Source organism: Loxodonta africana, chromosome 10 (assembly GCF_030014295.1).
Source record: "Loxodonta africana isolate mLoxAfr1 chromosome 10, mLoxAfr1.hap2, whole genome shotgun sequence".
In the NCBI taxonomy this organism is placed as follows: domain Eukaryota; kingdom Metazoa; phylum Chordata; class Mammalia; order Proboscidea; family Elephantidae; genus Loxodonta; species Loxodonta africana.
The window spans coordinates 23,027,957-23,041,114 of NC_087351.1; the positions used below are offsets into that span (position 1 = coordinate 23,027,957).

Consider the following 13,158-nt stretch of genomic DNA (forward strand, 5'->3'; position numbering starts at 1 on the left):
AAATTATGTTGAGAAAATCTGCATAAGAGTTAAAAAAAAAAAAAAAGATTCTCTTTTCTCCTTGTTGATTCTTCATCCTGCTTCTTCCACTTACCAGTTTGTGGCTTGGAGTAATCTGTTTAAACTCCCCGTGTTTGGTTTCCTCATCTATAAAATGGGTAGGACCTGTCTCATAGGGTAGTAAATTGAACCATTTAATATATGTAATATGCTCAGAACAATGCCTGTTACATTGTTACAATGTCAGTTATTGTTGCTGATATTTTTAATTATTTGGATGATGATCATTATTAACGTTAATGTGCGTTTTTCATTTTGAATAAATTAGCCTAAATCAGAGCCACCCAGTTCCAGCTGAACACAGTCTTCTCTCCTATCCATCCTTTCCCAGGGAGGAATATTTGTACTTGACAGATGCTAGGACTCAGAAAGCTCTGTACTTCTTCACAGAATCCCTGGCTCCTGCCATAGCAACAGGTTACAGAGATTTAGGATTCTCTTGTAGTCTTTCTGAACACTCTTGAGTTTTAGCTTCGCTAACTGAAGTCGAAGAAATACTAAACTTTACTTGTTTGTTCTTAGGAATCAATCAGTGATTTCTACTGGTATTATTCAGGGAAGGACATCATTGATGAATCTGGACAGCACAACTTTTCCAAAGCTCTGGCAGTCACCAAGCAGATTTTCAATTCCCTCACAGAATACATCCAGGTATGTGCTGCAGAGTGCAGCTGCAGAAAAAGGGGTGCTTAAAAACAAAGGCGTTCGTAAAACAATTACCACAGAGAACATTTTTAATATTCCTGTATTATGTATTCCATACAGAACATTTGGATGCACAGAGTGGACTATGCATCTAGCCCTGATGCTGACAGTATTTCTTTCTTATCTATGAATAAGAACAGCAGTACCCATATTTATATCAGAAACCATAGTTTGTGGCCCCCACTGTGACTTGTTCATAATTTACCTTTACCCAGTTATATTTTGCTGTCCATCCTAGACTGAAAATTTTTTGAGGACAGGAACTTTCCTATTTATTCCAGTTATTTTATATAACTAGCACTCTGCTATGCATCATAGTTCAGTAAATGTAGAATGGAGAACTAATTTTGATAGAATGAAGGAATAAATGATGCTGAGTCTTAAGATTAAAAAAAGGATTCATGAGATTCTACTAATTTGTCAAATTAACTACTGGAAAATAATTTTGGAAGGACGTAAATTATGTACAGTGACAGTCACATCTACAAGTGAATTTCAGGCTGAATTTCTAGATCTGGTAACTTCATTGTCTACCACAGTCTAGTGACTGTGAAAAGGAATAAATGATGTACTCAAGTAGAATTTGCTATTTAGTAAAAATCAGTAGCCACATCACAGCCCTCCGTGATCTACCAGAATGCTTTTTTAAGCAAAAGTAATACTTCATCCCCTAATTACCATAATCAGAAAACTCATGAAGAAGACTTTTTCATTTATGTCCTCATTAATTCAACAAATCATTTTCCATATGCTCTGCACTGTGGTGCATGGAAAGAAGTAGGCTCTCAAGGAGCTTACAGTACAATTGAGAAAATAGATATACATGTGAAAATTATGTGATACCGGATGATCTTACCTAATGCAAGATAGTCATATATACTCTGCTTAAGAGCCAGCCATATATGTGCTCATAAACGGTATGTGAGTTCAGAGGGAGGGAAGGCCCTTATAAGCTGAGGGGCTCAGAGTTCTGTGAGAATGTGCGAAGTGGCTGGATACAGGGGAGGAAATACATTCTGGGTCAGTCGTTTGGAACAGTTGCACAGGTAGGATTATGCAAGGCTTCATGAGGAATAATTCCCGCAATTATGTCGATTTTACTGAAACAGAAGAGGAAAGCAAGGAAATGAGTGGGGAATATTTCATCCCCTTTTCTGTATGTCTTCCTTTCTTTCCCAAAGAACATCCTCTATTCCAAGAGTCCGGCACTTTTTAGTGGTTCTTTTTACAGGTGACGTCATTGACTTGAAATTTGGTCGATGAAAGGTATTACGTTCTCATCTAATTAAAGATCTGTAAGATGAGTTAGCTGGCACATTCAGATCATGTTTGGTCATTAATATAAACATAAAGCTAAGTATCAATTTGAGAAGGACTTAAATGGAGAGATTGATCCCTGTCAGTTGAGCATTATAAAGACATGGCAGAGGGAAAAATCTAGGAACAGGTGACTGACCTGAGGTTTCACAGAATGTGGAATACCTAAGGAGATCATTGAATGTGTTTGACGAGCATCTGATATGCAGAACTCATCCTGATCTTCAGAATTTCCCATGGAACACTTAATTCAAAAGTGGTGAATGTGGGTTCCTTTCAACTACTGATTTTGTTCCAAAAGAATCTAGTGGCTTTTAGAGACCATACACCAAATGTACTTGAACAATGATTTTTAAACAAGCTTTTGTGATTTGGAGATGCAGGTACTATTTCTCCCACTCACCTCTTCCCTGGGAATTCCGCCAGGCCCTCTCTAGAACGTCAGCTAGTATCAGTATTCCATTTAGAACTTTCTTATTCAAGAGCAATGTAGAGATTGATGAAAGGTTTGTTGTTGGGTGCTGTCAAGTTGATTTCAACTTATAGCGACCCCATGTGACAGAATAGAACTGCCCTATAGGGTTCTCCAGGCTGTAATCTTTATAGGAGCAGATTACCAGGTCTTTCTCCCAAGGAGATGCTGGGTGGGTTTGAACCGCCAACCTTTCAGTTAGCAGCCGAGTGCTTAATTCATATGCCATCAGGGCTCCTTGATTAAATGGTAGAGAAAAATACACTAAATGGAAGAGTTGAGGATAATAGGTGTTGGTTCAATAATGATCTTCAAAAATAGGAAGAGGTATTAACATGGAAAATGGAAACAGGTAATTAAGTCATCCCTCTCTGTTTGGCTGTCAGAAAAGACAGTAAGAGTTGCTATTATACCTGAAATTTAGGGTTAATGATAAGGAAATCTTAGAGGCAGCTGAACACTAGGATTATTGCACAGATTTTTTAAATTAACTAGAGAGCCATCTGGTCATAGCATTTTATATGTAGTTTTGCCTTGACACAACAGGTGAATTAGACATGGTTTTCAAATTGTGTCCCATGGAATCCTTGAGTTTCTCAAAACACCTCTTAGGCTGAGGGTGTAGGCGAGGGTGGTCAGGAGTGCCCATCAACTGTTTCAACCAGAGCATTTCACTCTTTTAATATCATTCTTCCATGTAAGATTCCATGTAAAGAAAGCATTCTGAGGTTAAAAGAAATTTTTAGAATCACCGGACTGTGAAATCCCTAGTGGTTCTTCCTGGACATATGAGCCTTTGATGGGGGGGTGGGGGTAGGGGAGTAATATCCTAGGGAAAAACTGAGCTAAAAAAATACGTGACTTATGGGAAGTGTGGTCTGGGTACATACACAGGAGTCAATGCCGTTACTCGGGCAGGCTTCGCAGAAACCCATTGCTGAGTGAGTGAAACATGGCTGTCCTCCTCTCCGTAGGGACCTTGCATTGGGAACCAGCAGAGCCTGGCTCACAGTAGGCTATGGGACGCAGTGGTCGGCTTCCTCCATGTATTTGCTAACATGCAGATGAAACTCTCTCAGGTACTGTGGCCTGTTCCCTGCACGTGTCATTGGTGTGAAATGCTAAGTCAATCCCCACCACTTGGTGTTCCTGTTGTGAATGTGGCTGCTGGGTCACATGGCTAGAATAGCCATACAGATTAGGTTTCATTTTTTAAACTAAGGGCCAAAATGGGAGATGAGGAATGAATGGCTCCAGGGGGGTCCCAGACAGGCTTTTGCATGGATGCAGCTTCTTTCCTTGTGTCCACCAACCTGCCCTTTACATACTTGCCTCAACACTGGCTTTTTACAATGCTAATCATTTTTAATGTCACTGTGTGTCATTTATAAACACTATATCCCACTCCCTTCTGACCCGTCAGATGTCTGCATGTCTCTGTAATCCACACGTCCCTCCTCTGTCACCTCTGCTTCCCCCTGTCTCTGCCTCTCCTTCTCACTCCCCATCTCTCTGGCAAGATGAACCAGAATCACTCAGAGCACTTATGAGGAACAAATTAACGTAGCCCATGTAGTTGCCGATCACCTCTCTCCATGGTAACAAATGAGGGAGAATTTCAGGATGGGTTTCAGGCTGATTAGAGTAACATTTGCAGCATTAATTTAAATAATGTGTATCTAAAATTTTCAAGGCTGTCACATCTGCCCCCTGTCTTCTGGAATGTGCTGTTTAACCCTTTCATTTTTCCCCTTTTGACTCTGGCCTTATGGGAGGAGAGAGTTCTTGGGAGGGCTGCTAATTTGGCGGTAAGATGTGCACTCCTGTCTCAGCCAGGGCAGTGTGGTGTAGAGGCGCAGGAGACCAGAGCCCTGGCCCTGTCACCTCCTCACTAGTGACTTGGAAAGTCATTTCTTCTTTCTGGTTTTTTGTTTCATCATCTATAAAATATCAAGAGTTAGAATAAATGATCTCCGGGTTCTCTTCCAGTGCTAATATTCTGTATTTTTTATATAGCAATGGCAAAAGTCAGAGGTGGGGGGAAATCCCTCTGAAATTGGAAGATCTAAGCAAAGATTTATGTCTTTTTGAGAGCATGTCTGTAAAAGACATGTGGCCCAGAATGCATTTTTCAACCTTAGCCTCGGATTGCCAACCTCACCCTCGGATTGCCAACCTCAGGTCTTCCAAGGACTATCTTCCTTCTAGGACACAGGATGTAAAGCACAGAGCTAACTTGGTAATGCCCTGCCCACGTTGCTGAAATTAAAACCAAACAGACTAGTATCAAAACCATCCAGAGAAATAGCCTGGATTCTGTAACATTTTAAGGGACCAGTGGCAGCCAGATCACCACCAGCTAAAATCAGGAGAAACCTAAATTAATCCAGAAAGAAAGGAGAACCCATGTGGTAAATATAACCTTGATATCATCGTCAGATTGCAGTAGCATTCCCATAAAGCTCATTGGTAATTCTCTAGTATAGAAAAAAATAACATAAACTTCTAGAGATATCTAAAGGCCCTTTGGTGGATTGGATTACTCAGTAATTTCGACAATTGGTATATCTGCTAGATTGTACTAGTAAAAAGAAAAATGTAAAGGAGCTCTACTGGGTGAGTCTATTGGATAAGTCCTGCTATAGTGAGTCTCCCACTGCTACAAATAGTGGCTAAGCCATCCTCATTCATGATGAGAAGGGAGCTCATTCCTGAGATGGATGCAGACCTCACCTAACCTTTCCAGAGCAGACCCTTCTTGCTCACTACCCTGTACTTTGCTGAGGGATCAGATAGCTCAGGGGTATCTCCTGTTTCTGTTCTAGGATTCCAGTCAGATCGAGCTGCTGAAGGAACTCTTGGATCTCCTTCAGGACATGGTGGTGATGCTTCTGTCCCTCCTGGAAGGTTGGGCTGTTTGGTATAACTAGGCATTCACACAACTGTGATTGGTCTGAGCACTAACCTTACTAATCGTCTAGATTATCCTCCTGGCAGGCCGTTGATACCATACCACATTGGTTAGAAAGCCAAATTTTCAGAAACGAACAAAAAAAATGAGTGAGGGGCACATGGTCTGATGGACAAAGCCTGAAACCAACTCATTTTATATCAATAGGAAAGCCAGAATGAACTGGGGAAAACCTCCAAGCTTTGCTCTTCCCTATCCCCTCCCTCTCCCCATTGCTTTTCAATACATCTGGCTGCCAGTGTGTATGCCAGCCATCTAGTTGGGCACCCTCCTAGGTCTAAGGGGATAAGAGGGGCACTGTTTATCCCTGTGTGTCCTCAATAATCTGATAATGAAACTACTTCCCAGGCCCCTTGCCAGATAAAAGGCAGTGGTGTGGCCAGCTCCTTATTCCCTTCATTTCTTTCCCCTTTGGCTCCTAGTGGTGTAGTCTTTATGGCTTGCTGCTCCCTCCTACCCATTTCCAAATCTTTGTGGTCAGAAAAAAGCTGACTAATTTGGCACATAAGTCTTCTAAAAAAAATAGCTACCTATTCCATTACATGATGTCTTGGGTTTATTTATATATGTGTATGTCTCTTTTGAACCTGCCTCACAGGGAATGTGGTAAATGGAACTATTGGCAAGCAGATGGTTGACACACTGGTAGAGTCATCTACCAATGTCGAAATGATCTTGAAATTCTTTGACATGTTCTTGAAACTTAAAGACTTAACCAGCTCAGAAACCTTCAAAGAATATGACCCAGATGGTAAAGGGATTATCTCCAAAAAAGAATTCCAGAAGGCCATGGAAGGGCAAAAACAGTACACACAGTCAGAGATTGACTTTCTCCTTTCATGTGCAGAAGCTGATGAGAATGACATGTTTAATTACATTGATTTTGTAGACCGGTTTCATGAGCCAGCCAAGGACATAGGGTTTAATGTGGCAGTGTTACTGACAAATCTTTCCGAACACATGCCAAATGATTCTCGTCTGAAGTGTCTGTTGGACCCAGCAGAAAGTGTGCTGAATTACTTCGAGCCATACCTAGGACGCATTGAGATCATGGGTGGGGCCAAGAAGATTGAACGTGTTTATTTTGAAATCAGCGAATCCAGTCGAACTCAATGGGAGAAGCCCCAAGTGAAGGAATCTAAGCGACAGTTCATCTTTGATGTTGTCAATGAAGGTGGGGAGCAAGAAAAGATGGAGTTGTTCGTGAACTTCTGTGAGGATACAATCTTTGAAATGCAGTTAGCATCTCAGATCTCTGAATCTGATTCAGCTGACAGGCCAGAAGAGGTGGAAGAAGAAGAAGATTCTTTGTATACATTAGAAATGGAGGGTGACGAGGAAGAAGATACGTCTTTTGAGACGGCCTCTGCATTTGCCATGGCGTGTGCCTCAGTGAAGAGAAACATCGCCAATTTTCTGAAGAGGGCAACCCTGAAAAATCTCAAGAAGCAGTATCGGAAGGTGAAAAAGATGACTGCGAAGGAGCTGGTGAAGGTGTTTTTCTCCTTTTTCTGGATGTTGTTTGTAGGGCTATTCCAGTTGTTCTTCACTATCTTAGGAGGAGTCTTTCAGATCCTCTGGAATACAGTGTTTGGAGGCGGCCTGGTAGAAGGGGCGAAGAACATCAGAGTCACCAAGATCCTGGGTGACATGCCTGACCCAACTCAGTTTGGAATTCATGATGATGTTATAGAGGCTGAGAGGGCAGAAGTGATTGAGCCGGGTATCACTACTGAACTAGTACACTTCATAAAGGGTGAGAAGGGAGATGCGGACATTATGTCAGATCTCTTTGGACTCCATCCAAAGAAAGAAGGCAGCTTAAAACATGGGCCTGACGGGGGTTTGGGTGACCTCTCTGAGATTATTGGCAAGGATGGACCCCCTACGTTAGAGAGTACTGTACAGAAGAAAAGGAAAGCACAGGTAAGCATACTGTGTTTCTGTCATCTTCCTTTATCCCCAGAAAAAGACTTGCCGCTGTGTCTTGCAATCAGTATGGATACCAACTGGCCAGAAGCCAACATTGTACCAGGACTTCAAGCTGTTTCATTTCAGTTGGAACCCCTGCTGAGAATTTGCCTTTCCACCCAGATATACTGAATCAGAATCTATAGTTTAACAAGATCTCCACATGATTCTTATGTATAATAAATTTTGAGAACCACTGCACTACTAGTGGGTCTCAGAATTGGTCTCTAACCAGCCGCATTAGCATTGGCTGGGAACTTGTTAGAAATGCAAATTCTCAGCAGGGGTTCCAACTGGAATGAAACATTTTGAAGCCCTGCATTGTATTAGACACTGGCTCTGCTTTGATTACCCTGATCTTATCATTGTAGCTGTGTCATGTCTGGAGAGATCAAGACTTAGATGGTTGTCTCAGGGTCTAAGTGGTCTTCCAGTTTACACTGTAGAGTTCAAACATGATGGTCTGTGGCTCTCATCTTTCTTCCATACCTTTAGTACAAGGTTAGCTATCATGGTGCACAGGTTTGTTTAGTGAATGGAAAGCATAGGAAACCAAGTATAACACAAAAGGAGACCTTTCTTGGGAGACAATATTTATGTAGTGTCTTTAAGGTCCAGATGATATCATTTGATTTAGCACAGCTTCCCAGAGAGTATTATCATGTTTGGGGCATTTTTATCCTTGTGATGTACCCACTATCCAATTTGTACTTAGATTCAGCCAGCTAAAGTGACTTAGATAGGAGTTCTTCAGAGCCCCTTGGTCACAGAAGGTTCTGGGTATTACCCTCTCTTAGGGCATCCAGCTCAACAGTTTCATGCTGGTACCAAAAAGTATGAAGGAACTGTGAGGAGGAGATTATAGCCCCCCCCCCCAAAAAAAAAAAAAACTAATTTTTTTTTCCTTTATTCATTCATTCCGTTGATATTTATTGAATAGTTAATTTGTACATGTCACCATTTTAGGCTCTGGGAATAGTGGTGAATGAGAAATGCATTGTCCCTACGGTTTATTGGGGAAGGTAGACATCAGACACGTCATCACAAGTGTGCAGAATGTTATGAAGGAGAAATGTCGAATACTGTGGGAATGTACAGGAGGGAGCTCTCACCTGGGCTGGAGAATCAGGGAAGGAAGCATCAAATGCACAGGGATTCTTACGAAGTTATTTATTCTGTTTTGCTCTCTGATGTAGCCCCAGGGCCCGGAACAAAGTATGACACATAGTAGGGACTCGTTCAGGAACTGCTGTATGCCAGGTTATATTCTGGAATATGAGGGATAAATTGATAAACAAGGGAGACAATATTTTTGCTTTCATGGAGTTTAACTTCTAGCAGAGAAGACAACAAATAAATAGGATTGTTAGCATTTAAGATGCATGCTAAAATAAATGAATGAAGTAATGTGTTACAGAGTGGATGTGGGCCCTACTACAAATAGGATCATCAAGGAGGCTTTTGAGGAGGTGTCATCTGAGTTGAGTGCTGAAGGCTAATAAGATGGCAGGCATGTGAAAAGCCAGGGCAGTCATACTCCAGGCAGAGAATATGGCTAGTGCAAAGGCCTTGATGCAGGGAAGGATTTGGAATATTCCAGAAAAGGAAAGGAGGTCTAGGTGTTTGGGTTTGGGAAATAAGTCAAGTGTTTCAAGATGAGGATGGGGAGAAAGTCTGGGACCAGATCTTGTGTGGCTTGGCAAGGAGATTGTATTTTATTCTAAGTGCTGTGGTCATCAGCCAGAAGAGTTAGAGTGGTGGTAGGAAGACTGAAGACAAGGCAGGAAGCCTGTCAGATGGAAGGAGGTTCTGAATTGGACTTGGTGTGATCTGTGTTCTATCTCTCCCTGACCCCATGGAGCAGTAGGACCATGGCCATGGGGCTCTAACAATGTCCTAGCACAGGTTTTCCAAGGCATCTGAGTTTTCAAGTTTGAAGTCTTTGTGTTGACATGTCTCCATAGTAGCTTGATATAAAAACTGGACACTAATGTTCTATGTTCCTGAGAGGAACAAAAGCACCAAAACAGAAAGCCACTGGGACTTGTGACCAAGGAAAAGAAAACAGCCAATGATATGGGGCATCGTCATGAACTCACTTCTTTGCAGACATCTTGACTGATTGTTATTTTTGTCTAGGCAGCAGAAAGGAAAGTAGTACGTGAAGCAGAAGGAAAAGTAGACTCTGAGAAGGCAGAGTAAGTTCTTGATCACATCTAGTATTCTAATTGCTGTGTTAGTTCTTGATAGTATCTACGTGATAGATCTACTGTTTCATTGCTGTGGCTGATTTCTGTTAATACAAGAAATAGATATTGTTCAAGCCCTGGGCTTGAACATATTTCTTTTTAACCCCAACTATATAATAAACACATTGCTTGGCTGTGAGGACCATAGCATCTATTAATCTTGTTAACTTTATAATTCCAGTAGTAGGTCAGAGTTTCACCATCTGGCCAAATTATCAAACACCCACACTTAGCAAGTTCATATAACGTTAATGATGATGATATCTAATATTTACTGAACACCTGTTACATGCCAGGCCCTATTCTAAAGGTCTTTTATGCAATATCTCATTTAGAGTACCTCTGAGTGCTGCCCTGGTGCCACAACGGTTAAGCACTCGACTGCTAACCAAAAGGTCAGCGGTTCAAATCCACCAACTGCTCTGTGAGAAAAAAGACCTAGTGATTTGTTCCTGTAAAGATTACAGCCTAGGAACCCCTATGGGGAAGTTCTACTCTGTCATATAGGGTTGTATGAGTTGAAATTGATTCAGTAGCACACAACAACAACATGGGTGCTATAAGCCTAGAAGAGCAGGTAGTATTGCTAATTCCCATGAAGGTTTAGAAAATAAAATACAACTATTCTGAAGGGAAAAAAAATTGGTAGGCCTGAGTTCAGAAGAAGAGTACAAACTTGTGTATAACACATGTACATCAATGACCTTGATTCATCAAAATGGCCACCACTCCTTAAATCCAAATTTGTCTGCCAGGCACTGTGGGCTGATAAACACCTAAGGTTCCCACACTCAGGGAATAATTACATCTCCCACCCTGTCAACCCAGCTTTCACTTTAATTTGGTCTCCCTTTTTGGCCAGACCCACCTGTTTCCTCGCCTCCTGAGTGGGTTTCTCGTCCCTGCAGCATGGAAGATGGGGAGAAGGAGGAGAGAGCCAAAGAAGAGGAACAAGCAGAGTACCTTTGGGCAGAAGTGACAAAAAAGAAGAAGCGACGGCGTGGCCAGAAAGTTGAGAAGCCTGAAGCCTTCATGGCCAACTTCTTTAAAAGGCTGGAAATCTACCAGACCAAGTTATTGGTAAGTGCTCCAGTCCTGGCCCCATTCCTGCCCTGCAGATGCCAGGTGGACCTCAGAGAGGTGGCCATTTCTTTTATTTCACCATTGGTCGTTATGCTTCCTCCTCTTTCTCATTCCTGTTTCTTTCCTCTTACCGTTTATCTACTATTTCCTTATGTTGGAGGGGGAAAAGCAAAGGTAACGTGGAAAAAGTGTCAGTTCTCCAGCTCCTCTGGCCCAACAGCAGGATGCCCTCTCTGACCTGTTTTCCCTCTAAGAGAGCAGGAACACCTCTTTCTAGCTCATCCTTTGTGTGTGTCATATGGGGCATTAAACCCTGGTGGTGTAGTAGTTAAGTGCTACTGGTCTGCTAACCAAAGTGTCGGCAGTTCGAATCCACCAGGCACTCTTTGGAAACTCTATCGGGCAGTTCTACTCTGTCCTACAGGGTCACTATGAGTCGGAATCAACTCGACGGCACTGGGTTTGGTTTTTGGTTATGGGGCATTAGCTGATCCTGGTCCAAAAGCTCAGAATTTGATCACTTGTGATGCAGAAAGAATTTTCTTATGTTAGGTTTCCACACTAGTCCCCGAAAGCCTTATGATTCCTCATGCAATCAAACCTCAGTATACAACTTGTAATTTTCTTTGATAATTGCCCACCGAGGTTTAGTTGCTGATGGCCGGGCAACACCTTTCCTGGCCACCATTAGTGAGAGCCCCCTCCACAGAGACGTTGGGAACCTTCACCCAAAAGCTACCATTCCACTCTTTAAGCGTTGATTGACAACATTGGCAGTGAGAATGGGAATGGTACCCCCGCCCCATCCTGCCAGTAGGGGGAGGCAGAGAGGCTCTGGGGGTGTGACTTACAAAGGGACAAGGACTCGAGGGCACAATTTGGTTGTGTGCAGAGTAGGAGCTGCAGGGGTCATCGAGTGAGCCTAGATCACTCACAGTTTCCAAAGAGACTACATCCTGCATGGAGTGATCACTTAAGAAACACAAACAAAAGAGCAACTTCATAGTTGTGTTTGAGTCCTCTCTGCTGGTGGCATGTTGAGACATTTGGGTTCCTTGAGGGATAAGCCAGAGTAGGATTCGCTGAGCAACATTCTAAGCATTTTTTTTTTTGTAAATCAGCATTTCTGGTTCCTGCAAGAAGAATAGGGCTAGCTTTGTGTAAATTTCCAACCAGGAGAGAGATTCTGTGTGAGAGGGGAGATTTCTCTTCTTTAAAAAGCTCTTCTACTTCTGCCTGTCCTTTTCTTTGCAGCATTACCTGGCCAGGAATTTCTACAACCTGAGGTTCCTTGCTCTGTTTGTAGCCTTCGCTATCAACTTCATCCTGCTCTTTTACAAGGTGATACTTCATTCAGGGGTTATTTGCTAAATACATAAAGCTGTAACAGAAGTTATGCTCTTAATTTTAGCAAAAATTCTAATGTCTAAGGAAATTTCTAAGATACTGGCTTCTGCAAAGGATATGATCTTTAGCAATGAGAGGAATGGAGAGACTTCTGGCAGGAGAAGCTAGTTAGGGGGTTATTTCGATAGTTTAGGCTTGTTCTAGTCATTTCTTAATTCTTCAGATATGTGTTGATGATCTGCTAGGTCTAGGCCCTATATCAGGAGCTGTGAGGTATTTCAAAATGAATAATAAATACAGTCCTGACCTTGAGGAATAAGGTAACTGAAAACCATTGTAGTTGACACATACGTTAGAACCGTTCTGAAAGAAGAATTAACAGGAGTTGGTTACTGGATTACTAATCAAGGTAAATGAAGATTTTGAATGTTGGTAACTCAGTGTTATATACTGTAAAAAAGGTAGCTAATAAATATTAGTGAGTGAGTTAATGAGTGGGAGGCCTTGGATTCCTGACATAGTCTTTAACTAGCCTTTCTATCTTTTTCCTCTCTCCTTTGCTGTCTAAAACCACCAACCTGATTTTTAGAAAACATTGTCTTGTCCACATCAACCTTGCAGTTAACAAACTAACGGTTTTCTGCAGTTCTACTCTGTCCTGTAGGGTCGCCATGAGTCTGAATCAACTCAACGGCAACTGTTTTTTTTCTTTTTTTAAAATAGGAAAAATACTGAAGTCTATGGAAGGGTGTGGTAAGGTTGGTTTGGTTTTAAACATATTGAGGCGAGGTGACTACAGGACAGCTATCCAGGTGCAGCTGGCCAGCAGGCAGTTGGAGCTGCAGGGTAAAAGCCATGAAGGTGTAGATTTTGGAGTCATCTATGTAAGAATGGGAGTTGAAGCTATAGTGCAAGTGGCATCTCAGAAAAAATGGGAAATATTGGTCTTGTGTGTATGTGTCTTAGCTTCCAGCCATCTCAGA

At 42.0% G+C, this 13,158-nt stretch overlaps 1 protein-coding gene across 1 annotated transcript in view; it reads left to right on the forward strand.

The window, feature by feature from the left end:
• RYR3 (ryanodine receptor 3) overlaps positions 1-13,158 on the forward strand; it is a 446,068-nt gene that overhangs the window by 417,143 nt on the left and 15,767 nt on the right. The window contains exons 86-92 of the mRNA XM_064291963.1: positions 583-711; positions 3,529-3,633; positions 5,380-5,461; positions 6,124-7,451; positions 9,636-9,694; positions 10,654-10,825; positions 12,083-12,169. Of these exons, the coding sequence (XP_064148033.1) occupies positions 583-711; positions 3,529-3,633; positions 5,380-5,461; positions 6,124-7,451; positions 9,636-9,694; positions 10,654-10,825; positions 12,083-12,169 (1,962 nt within the window). The remainder of the gene's footprint in view (positions 1-582; positions 712-3,528; positions 3,634-5,379; positions 5,462-6,123; positions 7,452-9,635; positions 9,695-10,653; positions 10,826-12,082; positions 12,170-13,158) is intronic.